Source organism: Varanus komodoensis, unplaced genomic scaffold, assembly GCF_004798865.1.
Source record: "Varanus komodoensis strain SLA01 unplaced genomic scaffold, ASM479886v1 scaffold1, whole genome shotgun sequence".
Taxonomy (NCBI): Eukaryota; Metazoa; Chordata; class Lepidosauria; order Squamata; family Varanidae; genus Varanus; species Varanus komodoensis.
Window position 1 is genome coordinate 38,361,783 of NW_025335268.1, and position 23,568 is coordinate 38,385,350.

The 23,568-nt window shown below is 40.4% G+C and overlaps 1 protein-coding gene across 1 annotated transcript in view; it reads right to left on the reverse strand.

Annotated features, from left to right (window-relative positions):
• CCDC170 (coiled-coil domain containing 170) overlaps positions 1-23,568 on the reverse strand; it is a 54,688-nt gene continuing 31,120 nt past the window's right edge. Inside the window, exons 6-11 of the mRNA XM_044422697.1 lie at positions 21,528-21,845; positions 13,725-13,925; positions 9,943-10,116; positions 9,205-9,447; positions 7,499-7,735; positions 1-454 (exon numbers count right to left, since the gene is read on the reverse strand). Of these exons, the coding sequence (XP_044278632.1) occupies positions 266-454; positions 7,499-7,735; positions 9,205-9,447; positions 9,943-10,116; positions 13,725-13,925; positions 21,528-21,845 (1,362 nt within the window). The 3' untranslated portion in view covers positions 1-265. The remainder of the gene's footprint in view (positions 455-7,498; positions 7,736-9,204; positions 9,448-9,942; positions 10,117-13,724; positions 13,926-21,527; positions 21,846-23,568) is intronic.

Sequence of the window (23,568 nt, forward strand, 5' to 3'; positions counted from 1 at the left end):
TTTATTCAGAAAAAAATATGCTTCTTCCTATGAGAAGTAGTAGAGACACTTTTAAAAAGCTTTCTCACTGTTGGCTCTGTATATTTTGGCTTGTATCCAATGTTATTCCTATTCAGAGTAGACCCACTGAAATGAATGGGACTTAAGTTAGACTAATATTGGATACACTCCCTGAACTCCTGTGCTGTGTCATTCTGGAACATTTACATTGGCAAAGAGAAGAGGGCGAGCAGGAAAGGAATTTTACTGTCTTCAGAGAACGGGTTCAGTGAAGAAGTTGCAAAGGTCCATCTTGCCTCACTGGCATGTCTTTGAAGCAGATGCAGGGGACAAAGTGATGCTGATGAGAATGGATCAGCCTCTCTAGACGGGTAATTATCTCATAGTCAGGAAGGGCAACAGCAGCAGTATTGAGACCCAGCATTTGAGAAACAACTTCCCTGAAGTCTGCCAGCTGTGAGAACAAAGGGAAAACATACAATAAATTGTGTATCACACATTTTACAGAACAGACATGTTGCTTACCTGTATCTGCATGTATGAGCAGGTTGCTTCTACTTTCCCCCTTTTAAGCAGACTAACAACAAAACCTTAGAAGCACAGTTCTTTCCTTGAAACTTAACTGGCTCCTTACTGGGTGAAGGAATTTCATTTCTACTGCTTTCCCCTACAGCTCTGAAATGTCTGCCTCCATTTCCCAGCCAGGCTGGTTCTCATACCCTGCCTGAGAAACTGTACTGGGTTTGAAGTTTCCAAGTCATCCTCCCCACTCTTGCTCTTCCACCTCCTCCTCAGAATCAGATTACTCTATCTGAGCAGACTGTAACATGCCAGAGACAGTCCCCACCCCCTGAACTATGGTTCTTCACGCGGACATCTATGGACTTGCACATGTGGGTTATACACCTGTGCAGTAGAGTCATGCAAAACATTCTAGAGCTAAACAGTCTAGACAGGAGTCCTCTGCCCACCTCCTCTGCAGCAGAGGAATAAAAGGAGGAGAGGCATCAAAGTGCAAAAGAAGGCAGGTTGTATGAGTTCACAGATGACCACTCAAGGAACCAAAGTTACAAGTAGTAATGTGCCTTTGTAGGGCCCTGTGACTCATGCATATATGTGACTGAAAAGCAATACTAGAAGGGAGAGAAGTCATTCCAGAGCCAAAGAATGAACTGCTTTGCCAAAGACACAAGCTCTAACAAGAAGACAGTGATGTCTGATGAAGATAGAAGGCTGAGCCCAGGCCACTGCACTACACAACTGCAGAAGCAGGATACCTTTCAGGAAAGCATCAGAAACTCTAATTGAACATCTCTATACCTGCAGTGGGGTGGCTGTATTAAGTTTTGCAATTTGGACAGCTCACCCTGTGACATAAGATTTGAGTGCCCTTGGGGCTTTTACAAGAGCAAGAAGCTCAAGCTGACTGATGTAAAAGGTGCTCTTCTGCTGAGGCCACAAGTTCCTGATCATTCACAAGTCACAATAGGTTTTCCAGGAAAAGAGATGCATTTGTAGTAATCGTCAGGAACAGACAAGGAGTTTGAAAGCTGAGCCCACAAATGAGGTGCTTTCCAAATTGAACCTGTAGGCTTCAATTTGGAATATCATCACTTTGTTTTGGCCATCTTGCGGGAGAGAGTTCAAAATGAACTACTGATTTTCCACATAGAAATGTGGTAGGTAGTCAAGTATTTCACCACATGGAATGGCAGGGTGACATCCCGTCAAGTCTAATGTTCTCCCCTCTGAATCTACAGGAACTGAGTTTGGCTTTTATTTTTTCTTGGACTGGGAAGCTTCCATGATTATGGAGTTTATGGAATTCAGGAATTAAGCAGTGCATTTATTTTGGAACTTGGACATTTGACCTATTTGGTACCAAAGGGTAAGTTTCAATTTGTAGATCTGAAACATTGTCTGAAGATGCTGGTACAAGGACTGATACTCTTGATACTGGTGGCAGTTGTCTTGACGGGCTCTCCATGGTGGGATGTGTTGGAAAATGGTGAATGATCACTGGGGCTGGCTTCTCTTTTCCTTTCACATTTAGCATTCGGCATTTCTCACTCTTAATTCCTGCATTTGAGCTTGTTGTCTAATAAGCCCTCTGAATATTTGATGTCCTCCTTTAGAATCTTAAATGCTTTTCACAGCACTATGTAGGATTCCAATGAGGAGGCTGCCTCTTCGGTGTCTAGATTTGCTGATGGACCACAACTCTGTCAACTGCTGAATGACCACAACACAAACTGACTCAAACGATCTATTTTTCACTCCCTCCTCTTGCACTTCCAAGCTCCTCCCACACATTTTCAGTCACCAACCAATCATCTCACTCATACCTCCTCCTCTTATACTCCCTCCCCTGCTCTTCTGAAACCTACCAGCATTTAAAGGAACACGGTCTTGTAACATTTTAAATCATCACAGAGGCAATGAAAGATTGGTGCTGGTTGCTGCAGCAGACAAAGCGGACCTGAGTGGCAAATGGTAGACACACCAGGGGCATGCACAGAGGAGGCTTGTGGAACTCCCCTTTAACACTGTTTCGCTCTCAAATGTTCTAAATGTCTGCTTTTTGAAGGGGCATAAACTGCATGTGTGACTCAAAGAAAGCATGAAAACACACACACAGAGACAATCTGACTTCATTTAATGTTCTTCACTGGGTACCCCTTCCATCTAAGGTGTGGTGACAGGTGATAAACACATTCCACAGGAATACCACGTAGTTTCTACCTCAGTGCTATTTCAGTGCTAGGAAAATATCTTTTTAAGTGTTTCATTTCCCAGCCTTTTTAAGGCTGTTAGGTATTCTGAGTTTCATACAGATTGCAGCATTTAACTTCCACGACACACTGCTGCTTTTTTGCTAATGGTTTGGATTACTGCGCATATGGGTGGCTATTCTAACATTTTATCCTTTCTGTAAGCCACCCAACAAATGTCAGTTGCCTCTGAAGGTGCAGGAAACAAATTTTAGAAAGAAACATAGAAAAATGTCCCGATGAAGGCTAACAAAATGCAGCATGCTTGGAAAAGCACAATGCTCCAAAATGTGGCTCTAACAAAAATAAACAAGAGCTGTGGACCTTCTTCTCTGTTTGCTGCCAACTGTGATAACAGAAAATAGTCATGCAGGGGTTTGGGTCGGATCTACATTAGCACAGGTGGCAAGGGCCAGCTTGAAAATTACGCAATAACTCCAATGCATCCCTATGAACCTTTCACAAGACTGCTTTACTCAGTTCTACATTAAACATTTCAAAAGGACTGGAGCACTTGGAACAGTTTTCTCTTTGTGGCTGTTTTGCATTAAGCCCGTTAATGAATGCCAAGATGACAAGTCATATTATATTCTTAGCCAGCTGGAACACTTTTGTCATGTCATTCGTTCCCATGAACAAGGAGCCCGTGTGATGTAGTGGCTAGAGTGCGGGGCTGGGACTCAGGATACCCAGGGCTCTTGCCCCCATTCAACCAGCAAGCTCACTGGGTAGCCTGGGCTAGTCACTGCCTCTCAGCCTACCTCAGGGTTGTTCTGAAGATAAAGGGGCAGCAGATCAAGTGACCTGCCTTAGGTTCCTGCAAAAGGAAAGAGGGCAGGATATAAATGTGACGATGTATAAAATAAATACAAAACATAAAGGGCCTGTCCAGACAATAAAAATCCATCATATGCTTGCATTCATGTTATCTCAAAGTTCGCTCCAGGAACACAATACCTTGCTGGCTTTGAGGGAAAGGGCACTAGTGTGGCATGGGATGTTGATACTCAAGTCCCCACCCCTCTCTGTCCCAAGGAGAGCAGGTATTCTAGCACTGGCGGCAGGGAGGGGAAACACTTGACATCAGAGAACTGTACGTTGGCAACCTTGTTAAAACAGTCCTTACCATTTTGAATAAAAGGCCAGTGAAGACCTAAAACTGAATTCTATAATTAAGCATTTACAGCAAGCTATATCATGAAACAGTGCTTCAGTTATTGTTTTGAAGTCTCACAATGGTAAAACAATGGTGGAGGCTATATCATAATTTGTGTCTCAGCATCAAATAGATATCCAAAACCCTCTTGGAACCACATTCTGCACAGCACGTGGAGCTGCAAACTGATGCCTTCACCTGTGTGTGTGTGGTAGTCCTTCTCTGTTCCTAGTAGCAAAGTATTACTGATGAAATCCAGTTGAATTCCCCTCCCCCCCAAACTCTTTATGCACCCTAAAAATTCTGCTCTGCATGACTGGAGCAGATGGGGTGAGCTACAAGGGGGAAGAAAAGACCATGCAAATCCATTAGAGAAAAGAAGGCTTCCTTCAGAAAATGGAAGTCTTGTCCAAATTAGGGAACTAAAAGGAAGCATACATTTGCACAAAGAAGATCCTAGTGGACAATAAGAAATGCAATAAAAGAGGAAGAGGAAGAGGAAAATATAGAGGAACGTATCATGGACAGTTGGGATGATGACCAAGTTATAGAAGTGTTTAAAAAAGACAATTAAATCATGGAAAAGCTGAATGAATTCCTGTCTTAACTCCAACAGATATAGGACAGATATCTCTGAGTGAACTGTTGTTTTCAGGAAAGAAATCTGAAGGACTGAGGCAAAAATACTGCTGAAAAAGATGAAGTTTTCAACTTTATTTACACAATGCAAGCTAATACATCACCAAGCTCAGATGGTAGTCATGCTACAGTTCTTAAAGAACACATATATTGCTGAACTTCTCACAAAAAGAACTAACATATTCCTAGGATGAGCTTCTGTACCAGAGAACTAGAGAAGGGCCAGTGTAACACCAACTTTTAAAAAGGGATCCAGGGGGATCCAGAAAATTGCAGGCTGATTAGTTTAACATTTGTGCTAGGTAAAGTGGCTGACAGCATTATTGAAGATAAAAATAATAACCATAGGGAAGGAGAAGCCCTGCTGAAAAAGCATCAATACAGCTTCCACAAAGTCCTGTCTTATTAACCTATCAGAATTCTTTGAGAACATCAGCAAACATGTGAACAGAGGCAACCCTACAGATAACTTCTTCTTCCTTCTCTTTCTCCTCCTATATTTTTATTTACTTAATTTATACTGATAATTTTAATCTTATATTTGTAAATCAATGTATTTTTGTATTTTTGTATTTAATGGTAATTTATTATGTGCTATTGTATTTCAATGTATTTTATCATGTTGTATGCCGCCCCTTGCCGAAACCTCGGGGCGGCATAGAAATGTTATAATAATAATAATAATAATAATAATAATAATAATAATAATAATAGTAGTAGTAGTAGTAGTAGTAGTAGTAGTAGTAGTAGTAGTAGTAATATTGTTTACTTGGACCTCCAAAAGGCTTCTGATCAAACATAGCAGTTCTGAAATAAATAGAGAGATCCTATTAAGGATCAGTAACTGGGTAAGGAACAGAAAGGAGAGAGTAGGAATAAGTAGTAAATTACCCCAATGAAAGAATGGATGGAAACAGCAGGGAGGGACCCACAGGGACCAGTATTGGGACAAATGGTTTTCAACTTGTTCCTAAATGGTCTGGACTTCAGAGTAAGCAGGCAAGTGGTTAAAACTGCTGATGAAAACAAGTTATTTTGGATGCTTAAAACAAAAGGGATTATGAAGAGGCTGAAAAAGATCTCTCCAAACTGGGAGAATAGGCATCAAAATGGCAAATGCAGGTCAAGGGAAGCAAGTGTATAGTGATGTACACTGGGAGAAAAACACATCTAAAGAAGTATTGTAGAATTGGGAAAAGTGCATCAAAGGGACAGCTAAACTGATCAAGGGGTACGAGCAACTCCCCTATGAAAGAACATTACATTTAGAATTCTTTGGCCTAGAAAAAAGGCAAATAAAGGGAGACAAGATAATGCTGCACAAAATTATGAATGGTGTGGAGAAAGTGGAGAGGGAGGAATTTTTCTCCACATCCCATGATAGTAACTTGCGGTATCTTGTGAAGCTGACTGGTGGTAGATTCACTACAGACAAAAGAAAGTTCTTCTTCACATGGCATAGGTATAGCATGTGTAGAAATCATTTCCAGAGGGAGGGTGTGCGAGCACTAAAAGTGAGTGCCTGGTGCCAAACCTGTAAAACTTGAACATACAATGAATTCTAGTCAAAACAGAGAGGTGGGGAGGGGGAAACAGGATCAAAAGGTCTTTGTAATTTATATTGCAGTCACACACTGAACATTATACACCTCACTGCATGACTTAAATTAATGTCAAAATATATTCAGACCTTTGTTCGTGGTTCATTGTACTCTAAAGGCTATTTTCCAAATGCTTACAAATGCAATGTACCCTTTATTAAAATAAGTGACATTTGCTGTAACAGATTGCATTACTCCTGTTTTCAAAATAATGACAGGCTTTGAAAAATGATAACCAAGATATATGCTATTATCAAATGAAGTGCTTCTTACAAGCCCAGTATTTAGATTCACAATGAAGATCACAATGAAGAGCAGATATCTCAAAAGTTTTCTGTTTAGATAATTCAGTATAAACCCCAGGAACCAGTTCAGCTAAGAAGGTGTAATGACCATCTCACATGAAGAATTATCTCATGTATACATCTGCCTCCTAGACCTTCAGATCATCAGATTAGATGGCTAGGAAAAGGAAATGTCTTTTTGGTTATGGTACCCCAGCTGTGGAATGATCTCCTCAAAGAGGCTCACCCGGTGCCTATGTACATTGTGTTCTTTTTTGGCTTCAGATGAAGTCTTTTAATTCTCTCAAGCATTCTAGTACTTCAGTTTTTTTAACTGTTTCAGATCTTAGCACTACCATTGGTTTACTTTGGCTTTATTCCATAACTATTATTATCATTAGGTATTTTATCATTATTTAGATTTCTGCGTTACATTTTCATATGTTATGGTTTTAAGCTTTATTCTCTGGACTACTCTGGGAGCTCTTTGGCTACTGGGCAGCAAAGAGCTCATACACTGGGGAATAAGTCCTTTTTTTTTTTTTTTTTGTAACTGTCCCCTAGACTCTATAGCTCAAAGGAGAGTTGCTTACCCGGAGTATTGTCCTCTTACCTGGAGTATTGGTTACCCTGAATAACCAAATGAGGTGGACTTAAGGAGAAATGGAAGAAACTAAGCTGGATCAAGATGAATGCACTGTTAGGTTTTATGATTTGTGAGTTGGGTGGCATACAAATTAAATGAATTAGTTGTAATGGAAAGCCAGTACCAGGTGCCATTTATCTGCCAGACTGGAGAGTCTGACCAGTGTGGAGGCTCCTGTGATGAACTTGAGACCTGGGAGATTCAGGATCTAGTCCCCTCTTGACCATGAAACCCACCCATGAAACTTTGGGCCACGCACTTTCTCAGCTTAAGTAACTTCACTGGGTTGTTGTTATGAAGATTAAATTGCACTATGTAAGCCACCTTGGGCTCCTCACAAGAGGAAGAAAGGTGGGATATAAATGTGATGTGATGATGATAAAGAAGATACTGGCACATACCTGTCTCTCTTTTTTCATTACTTCATCCAGAGCAGATTTAAATGTTGCTAGTTCACTGGAAACAGATTCCAGCATGTTTCTGGCCTTTTCTTTGTCTTCCTTTGCTTCACGCTCCTTAAGTTGCAACTCTGACTTGGCAGAGCTCAGCTGCTTCTCAGCCTTTGTCTTCATCTTTTCCAGTTTCTCTTGGGACTTGCTTAGCTCTTCTATAGTTTTGTCCTGCTCCAGTGTTCTGATCTGTAGGCAAATTGCAAAGGGTATTGCCTCAGTGGGAATGTACAACAGGAGAGCCAAAAGGCCAGGACATACAAGAGATATCAGGGGCCAAACTACATAAGACTTAACAGTTTCCTGATCAGATCTCTTGAAGTTAATATTCTTACTTAGATATACACAGAAGGGACTCTGATTTTGATTGGAATTATGATGGTGAGGAAGATCAGTTAAACTACCCCCATACTGTTTTTTTTAATCTAACTTGTTTCCCCAAGTGGCTATTTGTTTTGCTGAAAGAAACACAGTGTATTCCCCCCAATATGAACCAAAGGCTGCTTGGAGGGATGGGAAATTCTGCCTGGAAAATGCTGTGAAGGAAAGGTTTTAAAAAATTGCCCTCCAACTTGAATGTTCAAATTAAAATAAGACTCTTCACAACTACTTTTAAATATCAAACTATCCATGTCAGGAGATCTGCTTCCTGGTATCTCCTTTATTTTGGCCCTGTACTTCTTCAGTGGTCCTGTGGTTATCTCCATTTGTCGGGGATAAAACTTCATGCAAATGATGGAATGGAGTTTACTCTCTGAAGGCATATGCCACCATCAGTTTGTTAATTTTTCAGATGCCATGTTCTTAATTGTTTCCAGTACGTGAAGACAGTCATCATGTGGCCAGAGACAGATGCTCCGGTGCTGAAATACAGTTTCCACCAAGCTGAACAAGAACAGCACTTAAGATGTCAAAACAGTCTCTTCTAGAGATAATTTTTGAGATGAACTCATTTAGCACATTTTTGAAGACTGAATGGACAGTAGCAAAAGAGGAGAAAGAGGAAAGAGGAAAGAGGAAAGAGGAAAGAGGAAAGAGGAAAGAGGAAATTGGAAGGGAAGGGAAGGGAAGGGAAGGGAAGGGAAGGGAAGGGAAGGGAAGGGAAGGGAAGGGAAGGGAAGGGAAGGGAAGGGAAGGGAGAATGAAGCATGGCCCCACCTCTGTCAACATTAAAACCTTCTTGTCCTTTTGGCTAAGATCAAGCAGGAACATTATTTCTATTTTTATAAAGTGTGTGTGTGTGAAGGTGACTGAATAGTGCACACTACTTATCCACCTTATGGAGGAGCTAGCTCCACATTACATATTGGCATATATTAGAGCCCGGTACCAATGCATTATTTTTAGAAACGTCCTTTGACCTTACACATCTAAGAAGACATTTCCACCCCTAGAGGAGTTTTAAGTGCATGTTTTTGAGTTGTTTAAAACATGATCTTCTGAAATCCCTGTTTTTGCAGAACAAATTTTCTACATTTTGTTGAATAGTTTTCTTTGTGGACTCATGGGGCATTCATTCATGGGGCATTCATTCTGACTGAATGCAATGGCAAATATTTATTTATTCATTCCAGACTTTCCGCTCAGGAGCTATTTAAATGTAAAACCAACCACTTGTACTTGTACCCCTTCCAAACATCAAAAATCTGGTTACCTACCTTCAATTCATTGGCATCAGCTAGTTTAACTTTCAGGTCCGTATTGGCTTCTCTCGCCAAAGCAAGTTCATTCTGTAATCTGTCCACCTTCTTTTGTAACTTTCGGAGAGTAAGGTTGGCCTCATCCCTTTCCACAGCCAGAGCTGTACGCACTTGCTTCTCTTCTTCCAGCTGAACTATCTTCTGACGCAAAAGTTTCATCTGCAGCACTTTATTGTCAAGTTGTTCTTTTTGAGTTTTAAGCTATATTCCCAAAAAAAGAAAATGAATAAATGTCCATCATGTTTCACTCTCATTAAATATAGTGGCTTTCTCCCCCTTTCTTAATGGATCTGTAGCCTGGTTTTCCTCTAAAGCAGAAAAGGTCAAGCTGTGGGTCTCAACATTGTTCAATCTACAAGCCTGCTCATCTCTCACCACTGGCGGTGCTGGCTAGGGCTGACAGAAGTTCCAGGCCAAAACATCTAGAAGGGGCAAGTTGTGCATCTCTGCGCTCAGGAACTCAGGGAAGCACACAGAGTTCTCATTCTGCCTTTTTATCCTCATAATAACCCTCTGAGGTAGGTTAGGCTGAGTGACTAGGAAAGGTTGACCATCAAGTTTCTTGGCTGAATGTGATTTGGATTCTGGTTTTCTGATTCTAGTCTGTTACTCCCATATGCTAGTCTAAAAATTAGGGACTGAACTGTGTTCTGTTTAAGCTGATAAAATTTTTGAAGCCTGTTTCACTTTTCTTACCTTTCTTTGCAGATTATGTGCCATGATTTTATTTTCTCTCAATGTGTCTCCTTCTAGTTTGATCAATTGCTCCACACGAGCCAATATAGCCTCCAACCTCATATCAAATCCAATATCAGCTGCCACACAGTCCAGATTCAACTTTTCAGAAAGCTGATCCAGAAACTGAAGATACTTCAGAGAGAAAGGAAGAAAGAAATGGAAAGATAGAACAAAACATATTCCAATTAGCATCACTCTTATACTGTCATAACTACTTTGGCAGGATTTACATCCACTCTTTTTTCCTTACTGAAAAAAGGAGGAATATACCAACTTCCTCTGTCTTTGGTTTTAACCTTCCTTGGTATACATAGTCTAGCATAAGTAATTAATCCAAAAGGGACCTTTTAATCTAGATTTATACTATCACAGGTAGCATTCTTTAAACGGCAAAGTTTATTTTCAGCTAGTTTACATTTCTAAGAAGAAATCTGAAACCAAGGCTTAAGACTCTGTGACTTTCTTTTTGCCTGTTTTATATATCGTTAATGATGACTAAGGACATGATCAAAGTTCATAAAATTATGAATGTGTTTGAGAAATAGTATGTCTAGAAAAGTCATTCTGCTTCCTAACAGCAGACTTCAGAGTCTCACAATGAAACGGATGAACAGAAAGTTCAGGGTGAACAAACAGAAGCATTCTTACACAACGCACCCTTAACTTCTTGGGCTGAATCCAGATTTTGTCATACTTATGAGTACATTCAATGAAATCCATGGGCTGGATCCAGATTGAGTTGAACGCAATCTCAACTAAAATCACTGGGACTTAAGTCATAACCAGTTCCATTGATTTTTGTGAGACCAAAGTTTAGCTAATGTATGTTGCAATCCTATACATGTCAGTCCTTCCTGTAATAGGATTGCAGCCTTAATCTGGATCCAACCCAACTGGATTTAAGTTAGTCACAAAAATACTGATTAAACCATCTCTTGTCAGAAAGGTCTATCAACAGGCGACAGCCATGACAGTTAAGTGAAAACTCCAAAAGCAGGGTGACTCTGGACATTGTCTTCCCTGCACAAACAAGGGGTAGAATGAATGAATAACATTTTCTTTGAATACCCCCCCTACTCTTTTGGAGTCAATGTATCTTGCACCTTTTTCTGATTGGATGGCATTAGGATCTAGCTTTATTAAGAGGAATGGCTCCTTTAGCACCTAGAAACACTTGGCATGCAATGTCTCTTCTGATCCCTATTCTTATGCTCAATTAACTGAACAGGAGAAGTTACTCTTGAAAATAGAGAGGTATTGCATGAATATCTGGGCTGATAGAGTTATTTATATTTTAGATCAGATGGCAAGTTTTTGCCATTTTCAGATTAGCTGCCATCTGATTAGCTAACTTACCATCTAGTACAGCGGTTACTGACATTTTCTATGCTCTACATCCCTAGAAAATGTTTATGTTCACAGTACCTACAAAAGTAGTATCATTTGAAGATGAAGAACTCACATTTCTAATTTCTGAACCACAAATTGAACCATGCACTGTACAACAGGTGAAACAAACTGAACTAAAAAAATGCTTTTAACTGAGTGCATTTAATTCAAATATAAACTGAGCAATTAGGAAAAATGTCAACAATAACATCAATCCCAGTTGTGAACATAAAATTCAAGGACTTCTTTGTTCCTGCTTCGCATTCACAATTTTGTCAAAACATGTAACTTTCTTGCTCATTGTGATCTGCAAATCTGCTTGTGGATTCAGGCAATTCCTAGATTTTGCCTTGATTGACAAAAGAGAACTGAATCCAAATGCAAACAAATAATAATAAATAATTATTATTTAAACTGTCCCAAGACATTTGTAATGGATGGGTTAAAAAAGCTTTTAATAAATACATGAATGAAATAAATTGTATTATTGGGATAATTTTTGCAAAAAAATTGGCCTTCCTCTTTGTCACACCCCCTGAAATGCCATCTCATACCACCCAAGGGGTGCAGGGACCCTCGGCTGGGAACTGCTGCTCTAATGGTCCATATATTCGGCTAGAGCGTTTGCTGGCACTTCCTGACACTGTTGGAGAAATTAAATAGTTCTTTACAGACTCATAAGCTTACAATAGCTGTTTATAAATGCATTTTGGAATGTAATAAAGTAGATGTTCAGAATGCAGGGATTATGTAAAAAGGAGTTGGAATGTTCTATACAGTCTAATCAATGGAAGTCTTCCACATGTACCAATGTACCAATTTGAGACCAATTAAAAAATTTTTGCATATATATACATACTGTAAAGGCTTACTAAGAAGAAGCTAGTTCTGCCAGATCCTGGCCTCACAGAGGCATATGATGTTGTCATGCCCTTTGGTGGCTTTTAGAGTTGCAAGTCATTGCCTATGTTAAATTTGTTCTTGTAAATCTTCATTACAGCTGATGTGCATGCACTTTTAAATAATATTTCTTTGATGCGAGGATTAAGCTAGCAAAAGTGGATACTGAGAGCCCTTACTGTTGGAAAGAGAGTTATTTTTCACTCCTGAAGGATGAACACTTGACACAAAAGAGGTGCCAGACAAGTCTCTCTTGGGAGAGAATTACCCAACTGTAGTGCCACTGCTGAAGATGCCAGTTCATAGCCAACCATTACACTTCACTTGGAGAGAGCACCCAGAAAACCACCTCTAAAGATGGTCTCATGGCCCAGGTTCATCCATACAGAGAGAGGGGCAATCTTTCAGACTTCAAGGTCAAAAACAACATTTTCAACTGGATCTGAATATCCAGTGGCAGCCAGCAGTGATGATGAGACGTGTTCATAGCTCCCAAAACATTAACAATCTTATGGACATATTCTGAACTGACTGAAGTTTCTGGGCTATTTTCAAAGGCAGACCAAGATGCAATACATTGCAGTAAACTAAACCAGGAGGAAACCTGTGCATGACTGGCTGAAGCAAGGCTGTCTCTGTTCAACCAGGGCTGTAGCAAATGCACCAGCCTAACATGATAAATGTTGCATTGAGTCACGGAGGCCATTTGTGCCTCTAGGTGCCAGCAAGGATCAATGAGCACCCACAAACTATGAACCTGGTAATTGCAGGGACTGTAACTTTCTCCAGAATAGGTTGAATGCAAGGAAGACAATCCCTCTGCTAACAGTGTGTTGCATTCAGTGTTAGCTGCAGGCAGAGTCAACCCATTGAAATGAATAGAACATCAGTTAAGCCAAACATGACACAACCCACTTCCTCAATCTTGCCAGGACTGAGCATCAGCTTATCAGCTTTCATCCATTCCATTATCACCCGGACAATTCCCCAGTACTTGGATAACCAGTCATCTAAGAATTAGAAGAATCACTGCAAATCCTTAAAAACTGTCGTGTATATTGCGGATACTGAGATGCTATGAGTGGCCCTGAGCAGTGTGTTTCACTGATGGTGGAGGTGGAACAACCCACAGAGGCTGCCCATGCTCTGCAGGAAAATACATGCAAAATGCATATATTAGAAAAAACAGCATCAACATTCCTTAGGCAAAATAGCTTCCAAAATATAGTAGACAAAATTACTTAGTGCCATGTATATTGGAAGATACGGGAACACAAACATGTATTAATATTCATGCAATTTTTAAAAATATCAAACTGATGTAGAAATGAGATAATGAAATTTAAGACTGGAAAAATGAGAAACAGAAATTGACATATTCGTTCATCCCTACATAAAACTCAGTTGTCTCTCTAGCTTGTTGTGGCTGTCCTAAAAATAGAAGGAATTACATTTTGTTTCTCAAGCTTCAAAGAATCTCGTATCACGTCCCCAGACACCAGCTCTCCTTCCAGACGCATCAATTGATTGTGAAGTGTCTCAGATTTGCTTTCCGCTTTTCTTGTCTTTTGCAAAGTTTCTTGGTGCAGTTTATTCTGAGTTTCCTGCATCTCTGCTAGTTTGGCTATTCGGGCTTCAAGCTGGGATACAACCTGCAGGGGGTGGGATACCAAACTCAATTCAGAAGCCTTAGACTAATCGCTGGCACATTGTCAAACTACCTGAAGCAGTGGAATAACTGTTCAACAAACAGAAAACCAAAGAAAACTTAATCAGAAGAAATCAGAATGACTCCAATGGTGAACTACATGCAGGCATTGTATGTTAATATATAATATGGATCCAACCTGTCCAGTACAGATATTTCAATCCATGAAAATGGCTGAACATTTTTATTTATGTATTATTTGATTTCTAGCCTGCCCCATTAGGCACTTGGCTCCCTGAGTGGGTTACAACAATAAAACTATAAATAAAAACACAATAATCAAATATCAATAAAACTATACCCTACCTCAACAGCCCCAATAATTTCATAAAAGGCATTGCACATTTTATTAAAATACCATTAAAGAATATGGTATTATCATTCCAGAGTTGCTGGACTATTTTAACCAAATTTGCCAATCGGACCTAAAATTGATTGTTCCCAATATCCCAGTTATATGAAACTAAATATTAAGCTCCATGAAAACTTAACTGAATCTAGAAGGGTTGTACAGTGTTAGTTCTTTCCACAGTTCCCTATCATTGTGACCTCGTGTGTGCACTTGCTCTGGTGCATGTATGTATATGAGGTGCTTTCATTTCAATTTCACAGATTATACATATGAATATTAGACATATACATATGCTGTAACTCAGTTTTGATGACACTTTGTTACATGTTTCAAAAATCTGAAACCTAATGTAAACATGAATGTGCACTACCCTGATTGCGTAATCAAATGGATAAGCCTGACATCCAATCCTAAACACATTAACTGGAATTTATAATTCAGTTATAATGCATAATAAAGCATGCATAATCAAAGTAAGTCTCCATGAATTTTCTTCCAGGTGTGCCTAGAATTGTCCTGTAACTCTCATTTAATTTCAGTCTTATATAGCAGATACTTTTATATCATATTATATGTGCAAGTTTTTAAAAATTACATTACATTTATAACCCACTTTTCCTACCTATAAGAAACCCAAGGCAGCTTATATGATCGTTCTCCTCTCCATTTTATCCTGACAACAAACCTGTGAGACAGATTTGGCTGAGGGTTCATGATGGACCCAAACTCATCCAGAAAGCTTCATGCAAGTGAAATTTGGAACCCAGATCTCCCAAGTTCCAGTCCAGATCTCTGTAATAAGTAGACCGCAATTGCTCTCACAATAAGAACCTAACCTTAATTAAAGTTTACAAAACCATTAACCATGTGTGTATATTTTTAAAGTGCACTCTGAATCATCTTAAGTATTCTATTTCTGAAGCATTTTTCTGGTGTACAAAGCATTTTGCTAATCTTACACCATGCTTGCACCTGATGTCAACACATCTGTGACATAAGTTATTATATCTGCTTTACAATGAGGCAGCTAAAGCTGAAAAATTAAAAAATTATGTGTATGAATTCGAATTTGAACTCGGCTCATGACTGGACCATGTAACTTAATCATGTTACAAGGTTTGCCTCTGCGTGTCTGTAGCCATTATAACTTTTAGGACAGTTCATTACTGAGGTCATACTGACCATGTGCAGAGTTTCGACAGCACCACCAATAAGGTGCAATGTTGATTCAGAAACTCTCCACATAATGCAGCTGATCCATGGCCCAAAATGCTTTAAAGGTCATGGAACCTACACAGGCAGGTTGTTTTGGTGCACCTGTAAAATGCGACTGTAATTTGTAGGCTAGCCAAGATTCTTCTACGTCACAACTAAGGGTCCAATCCTATGCAAGTTCAGACAGGAAAGCAAAATCCTCTATCTCCCTGCATTTCCTAGCCAGTCTTGCCAGTTTTGGTTTTGTAGAAAAATCAAATACTCTTGATGCAATACCTAGGAGCTTAAGAACTAAGGTTAGGGGATGAGAGAGAAGGGAAGTAACTTAAGCATGTGGATGACAGTTTTGTTAACTGTTAATGCATTCTGTCTTCCTACTTCTGGCAGACCCACTGATTATGCTGAATTATATAGTAGCTTACCAGTAAAGGAGACTGTGAAATTCAGCATTCTTGCATCTGAAGACTGTGCTGAGGATGGGCAGATACAACAGAAGGCAGCCTAAATCATTAATAGAGGTGCATAAAAGAGATTTCAGCAAGTGTAGCTTGTCATGCAACACATGCTTGCTGAAATGTCATTTTCTACATAACTATGAAAGGTACAGGAACTGTGTCCTGTCCTCCTTTGCATTTGCCCTGTATCAGGAATAGGCAACTTCAGAGGCTCATCCCCCGCAAAAAAAATGTATTTGAACTCTGTATGAATGCAAAGCTTTTTTTTTTTTAATCCGGAGGGGTTCAGAACCCACCATGGATGGCATAAAAGCTGTAATTTTGCTTCATTACCAGGTGTACTGGGAGTACACACCTCATTTTAATGCATAACTATGCTCCCAGAAGCCCTTGGGGATACATACATTTTCATCAAAAGAAGGCATATGCCCCCCATGCACTTTGTTTTATAGTGAAAATGCTTTTTAACTGCCAGTGAATTGGTGACAATCCCACAAAAGCAATTTGGAGGGGGGGGCATACACCCCCCTGAGGATGACCAAACAGCCCAAAAACTCTGTGTTGCCCACCCATGAACTAGATGCTTTGCCAGATGTGTCAGAGGGGTGAGGGAGAAAGAACCTTATGGCGCCTTAAAGAACTTATGCAACTGGAAGAGGATATGCCATATTCTTTTGCTTGAGAGATGGCAACAACACCCCCCTGTAGTTGGTCCCTGTGGTGGCTGCATTGCTTGCCTTGCCACAGCTCTGGGCCTGTCTGAGCTTGGAAAGCCAAATGTGTTGATTCAGCATGTCTGCCACTTAGAAAGATCTGCCTACATAGACTGAAAGGTTGTTTCAAGAGCAGGAATCCTTCTTGGGATCAAAAGGCAAGATGGGAAAAAAGTGACAGGTGGACAGAGCCACAAGTGTGACGCCATGGTACAGGGTGGCAGGCAGACACAGAAGAAGGTTTAAGAATGGAGACAGCCAGAAAGCTGACAAAGGAGTGGCTCAGAGCGGATATTCCATTCCAGGCAGATGGAGACAGATAAAATACCTCCTTTTTTCCCTGTACAGTCATGGTATAAGAAGCCAATAAAACAATATTCTGGCCAAATACCCAGAAACAAGAGTGTGTCCTATTAAAGATCAGAATGTGAAAGCAGCTGACAGATGAGGCAAACATAAGCTTGGCATTTCAAATGACCCATAGACAATATGGCATACTTTCTTTTTTTTTTTTACTTTAAAGTTGATACGTTTTTAGACCACAAATGTTAGGGCAATGAAATTTTTAAAAAACCTAGTTCAAGTGTAGCCAAAGTGAATAGGAGATTAAATCTCATTATGCAAAGCCATATAAACAATGACATCTGTCTTAACTGTGCTTGTTAACTTTCACAACTTTTACAAGACTCTTCTAATGGATAAAATTAACATTATCAAATTCTACTCATTGTATTCATTTGCTTCAGTTTAACTGAACTTCTGTGTAATGGGCTGAGGTATTTACTTCCACCTTGAGAATTCTATTAAATCATCTTCCTGACTAGCAGATGTAGTCCTCATGTTTGCAAGCTGGCCAGATTTTGCAAGCATTTATGCATGCAACATTCACTTTTGCACTGACACGTTCAGCGTTTAGAAATTACAGCATTTCAAATATAAATAGATTATGTTACCCAAGACAAGAGGCGCACAGGGGAATGGTTTAAGAAATTCATAAACAGAAACAAAGACAAGCAAACATTGGAGCTACAGCTAAATACACCAACCAAACAATCAGGCACAAACTAAGCCCTCTTGGAAGGGTAGAAAAAAACCGACAATTCTCCATCTTATACAACTCAAAGGGTTTCATTCAAGGCCTGCAGAAGGACTAGAGGGCAATGAAGGCATCTACCACAATACTGACAAGAGCACAATGTGAACTTTAAAGCTCTTATAATGTAATTCAAGGAAAATGTAACTACAACATTGCTTAAAATGAATGCTGTAACTTTGTAATTTAGACTCATGGATCGTGTTTTCAAGGTAATAGATAAAGAACCAGATGGCTTCCTGGAAGGCTTAGTAGGACCCACAGCTCAGGGCAGAGTGACACTCTTGTAACTTCTTGCTAAATGTGTGAGTGCAACCTAATGCAGAAAATTATATTCAATTACTGAATAGCATTGGTGAGGTGTGGGAGAGAAATATAGCCAATGATAAGGTGAGGCTGATTAAGTGGAATGGAGAGCAAATAACCTGGAGAGTGCCTAGGATGTAGGAAAGACTAGCTGTGGTGATTATTTTATTATATTATGCTAACCTATTGCAAAAAGACAGATCCACATGAATTCCAGTGCTCCTAATTGCAGCCTTCCTTTAGCTCAGGGGTCTCAAACTTGTGGCCCGCGGGCCAATTGCGGCCCATGAGACAATATTTTGTGGCCCCCACTTGATATCAACGTTTAGTGATAGTGCAGCCCGCACGTTTTTCTCACACGCACCTGCGTGAGTCGTTATCCTGGGCACACTGTTCCCTCTAAGCTGCGCGCCGGGATGGGTGGGCCACGGGGGAGGGGTCCTGCGGCCTTCAAAGCACCGGCAGCGCCCGGGCCAGCCTCCGGGAGCGACGCGGGATGAGTGGCCCACCACCACCGCAGTGGTGGAATACTTGATGCGGCCCAGCCTCACCCAGACTCTACTTCCAGTGGCCCCCAGGTAAGTTGAGTTTGAGACCCCTGCTTTAGCTGGAGCTCTCCAGCCCTTGGGGAGGATACCTTCAAGCAGGATTGCTAGAGTTGTTATCCAGCACGATCTAATAGCAACATTCTGGTGTGGAGCAATGGAGACGGAGGGTTGCTTTTGAACTGAGTGGTTTGTACAAGCATTTCGTATCAGATTTGATTTTAAACTTTTGGGGAATCAATAGGTCAGATCTATCAAGTAGAAGTGCATCAAACTAAAAGCAAAGAACAGATAGCACCTTCCTGGGAATAAGACATTTAGAATATTCTCAAGTCTATTTCTGGCATTATCTTTCAACCAGGTACTCTCCAGAGGCTGAAGTGCACACTTCCTTATTGACGGACTTCATCCTGGAGCAGCATAAACAGAGCATTCAACTTTTCAAGCCTGTTCTGCTTCCCAAAGGCTAACTTTTCTTCAGCACAGACACTTGGCACTTTTCCATCTTTGGTTTCACTGTGAACTACAATTTCTGTAGGGCCAAGTATGCATCTGGCAGTTTGGTCTACATCGTACTGTGCTATTTCTGCCCAATATACCCCAGTTCAAATGACATGGCTTTCCTTTCCTTGTACAACTAGAAAAACAACAACAAAGATGTACAGCAGCTGGTAATGAGATCTTAACACTTCCTTCCGTTATAGCTAAAGCACACTTTATTCTTGCCACGGGGATGCCACCTAAAAGTTTCTTGCATCCAAGTAAAACATTAAGAAGCGATAATGGCACAGAGAAGAGCCATCACCTCCATCTCATGTGCAGCTAGTCAAGCCATGGAGCAGACAGAGTGTCTCATTACAGAGTGATGTGCTCCAGCTCCAACCTGTGACTGTGAAATTTCTGCTGGCTTTGAAGAACTGAAAGGAAACCTGCTGGAGCTTTCCTCCAACTTGATCCATTCAAGCTATGAAATCCATCAACAATCCATCAGGTATTTTCCCAAATATGTCCTGAAAAGCACTAGTTTTACCAAGTCTCCTAGCCACAAACTTGAATTGCTCAGTTTGGGAATTTATTGTTCTGTTTTTTAAATTAAAAAGATATTTAGCAAATGATCAACATCTTTTACAGCACATTTAGATAACCTGAAAGTACTTAAACTGACTAAGATTGTTATGGGGAAAGCTGAGCAATTTTAAAAGTGTCCATGAACAATCTTTGCTTGGTAACTGTGAAAAGCAAATGTGCAAGTCAGAAACCCAGGGATGCACATGATCTGGCAAAGATAGAAGCATCCAACACTACAATTGCTGCAGGCATATCCTTTGAACATGAACTTGTTTAAATTAAATGACCACCCTGCTCCTCACCCCTTTTCCAAGTGCTGGAAAAGTAAAGAAGAAAAAGGGTATTACTCTCCCACAAGGTATTAGCTGTTGTGAAACACATTAGCTCAACTCCTGACAGGTGTGACCATGACTATTGCTCCAACTTCTGTGCAGCCTTCCCAGGACAATATGAGATGGAGCTTTTCTAACCCTTAACACTCTGTACCACTTGGCCTCAACTAAACAGTGCAACTGTATGTATGCTTATTCAAAGTAAATTTGTTCAATGGTTAATCCTGAGTAAGGACTGCTCCTTTTCTCTGTCCCATTCACTATACTCATCCAGGGATGAATTCAATTAATATCTGTGTAATGTAGCTAAAGTGAAGGATACATGGTACAGATTCATCTTCAGCCTGCACTGCAGCACTTGAGTTCTAATCAGTAGAAAAATAGAGGATTTATAGTCTTGGTTCAGAAGCCACAACAATGCACCATGGCTTGTTATTGTAGCTGAATTGTCATGTCATGCAATCACAGCATGGGTCACCCACAGTGGGTTGTTTTTACCTAAAGTATCCCTGAGTACACCTGAGTATCCCTGAGCTGTTCTAGGATTGTTGGCACCCACAGTGGGTTCTCATGTTGTCTGAACTTGAATGATGCAACTCACGATGGGCAAGTCCCAACAGCCAGTGGGAAAAGAAGCAAAACCTTCTCAGTGCTCAAGACAATGATGCAGTGCAGGTCGGACATCCCTGCCTCCTGCTCCAGAGGTCTTCTCTGGAGTAGGAGGAGGGAGTGACCCACCGTGCTCCGTCACGCTCTCCGCTCTGCCCTTATAGTGCCAACAATGTCTTTGCCTTTACGTTAGAAGTCAGCTTCTAACCTTGGAAGGGGCTGTGTGCAAGGGGGTGCCCTGTTTGTGTGACAGGTACTTTCTGACAGCTGTGATGAGCTGAATTCAGCTTGTGATAATGGCTGACAAAAAGAGAAGATCCATTCCTCCTTCCAGAGTCCCCTGAGATACTGCCTGAAGAAACAAGGGGAAATGGGGCAGGGGTGAAGTATCCACAAGGAGCTGAACTATCTGTTGCACTCACTGTGGGTACTTTGCAAAATCAACCTGGGTGATACCCACAGAAGGGCTGCTGTGACATCCAAACAGGACCATAGTGTGTTGCCTGAGGCAGAAGAAAAGAAAAATCTAAGCTTTAGACTGCATGTTGAAAAGAGCACAGCCAAATCCAAATGCTCAGTAGGCAACACGATTACTGCCAAAAATGCTTTCTCTATGGCTGTGAAAAATCTTGAATCGAGTTTTACCATGAAGCACTACAATTGCATGCAATGCTTCCTACTTTCTGAGATGGTAAGACAGGTGTTATCATGCTTAAATTAACATGTAAACTGGATTTTTTTTTCACTAAGGGCATATACACAAGAAGGGTGCCAGCATCTGAAAGGTTTTAATTCATGTAGAAAAGAAGCAGTGAAAAAAACCTCAAGCAACTTGAACAACAATACGATTTCACATACTGTTTTTTTGCTCTCCTCATCATGGCACATTTCTCGAATTTTTTCTATTATGTCTTCCTCTGAAGGACTGACTAAAATGGAATTACTCCCAAGAAGAGTGGCAATTTGCTCTTTAAATGTCCTGTGGAGACTTTTTGCAGCCCTGGCTTCCTCTGTGCTACTTTTCAGGTACTCTTCATTCTCATTGCAGCATTCCTTTAGGTGGCTCAGTTCTTTCTGTGATGTTTCCCAAGCACTTTGACAAGCAGCCAGTCTATCTTGGAGTTTTCTGATCTCCTTTTCAAGGTTCTGCTTATCTGCTGTAGAACTGTTCAGCTCCTAAAATAAAAACCATAGCAATAATATTAGTGACAGAGCACAGAAGAGAGAGAATAAATAGCTGCTTCGCAACATATTCCCAAGAAGTAACAGTATCAAGAATTATGACTAGTTCTTGCTTGTTACATACACAGAGATGGAACTTCTGTGGAACAGGACTGTTTGCAGAAAGTTTGCACAATTACACTTTCTACATTCAGGATAAGCAACATATAGCTTGCAGACAATTTTCACCCTAGGGCAGAAAGTGCATGTGTGATTGACTGAGTGATTTATAGAAGCATTTATACCCTTTAAACTCCCATATTTGCCCCCATGACAATTCATAACAATAAAATACAATCCTGATACAAAAAAGCTCTTCCATTATACATACATATATACAGTACACACCAACCAAGCTCATAAAGCCCATTAAAATATGGCAACATGAAAAGGTTTGACTGTCTAACAGCCATAAAGAAAAGGGCCAAACAAATCTCTCTTGCAAGACTGTCCCACAACTTATGTGCTGCCAGTAAGAAGATCATTGTGGTTCGGGACTCCAGGTCCTGTGGTCACAGAAACACAGTCGTTTCACAGAAACAACAGAAGCGCTTGATGTTCATGGCCATAATCTAAAAACAACAACTCTTACACTAATCCTTTATGACTTTAATCCACTTTTTGAATGACACCTGGGAATAAGGAGGAATTTTCCTTTTTGAAGTGGATGTCTTAGGCAAACAGTTGCAGATTGTTCTGTGTTCATGACATGTTTGGTTCTGAGTGCCAAATGGGAGGTGGAATACTACACTTGAAGGCACAAGTTGCTTCCAATTATTCCAATGTTAAATATAGTTGTTTTACAAAGAAAGAAAGAAAGAAAGAAAACTGCTAAGTACATACTTGTCATCACTCAAACTTACTCTAATTGGAGATGTCACAGCAAGCAAAATTTGCCTTTCCATATTTTGGCATACTTCCATTTAATTTAATTTCCCTGCCCCCCCTTCTTAAAAGATCTTGGTTGGAAAAATCTATTGTAGTGCCAAGAATTAAATTATGGCTGTTACAGAAATTAGAGAAACATTTTCAAATTGCAGCACTATGCCAGCAAATCTTCTCTCCCCGTCACAGGTGCAGCACAACATAGCTTACCAGCTTCATAAAAGCTGATGCTGATCTAATTTGCTGTTATTAAGATTTGAAAATAGAGTTACAAGGGCACCTATTCTGAAATAGCAAATTGGTCGAGATAATTTAAAAGAAAGCAACAATTATGCACTTTTGCAGCACTAGCTCGGGTTTTCAGCAGGAAGCTTTCTACAGATTCATTCTCTGAGTGACCCCATCCATTCCTCACTGTTGTGTAATGCCGTTTGGTTCCAATCCACCCAGTGCTCAGAGGATGCAAGATGTGGCTCCTATCACTGCACACTTGCTTATAGACGTCAATGAGTCAGTGACAGTAAGGAAGAAGAAAAGCAGGGTGAAGGATTCCAGGCGTTTGGAATGGACCTTCCGCAGCAATGCAAGCCTTAGCAGCTGAACAGCAATGTCAATCTGACACTGGACAGTTCTGCACTTGTGATCAGAACCAACTGTTCTCTTTAAAATCCAGAGTGTCTGAGTTAATACTTATGTTCAGCCATCCTGGTTTACTGTGAAAGAACTACATGCTTCACACCTACTTGGTACCCCTTGCTAGTGCAAATGGTTCAACTAACCAGAAATATAAAGC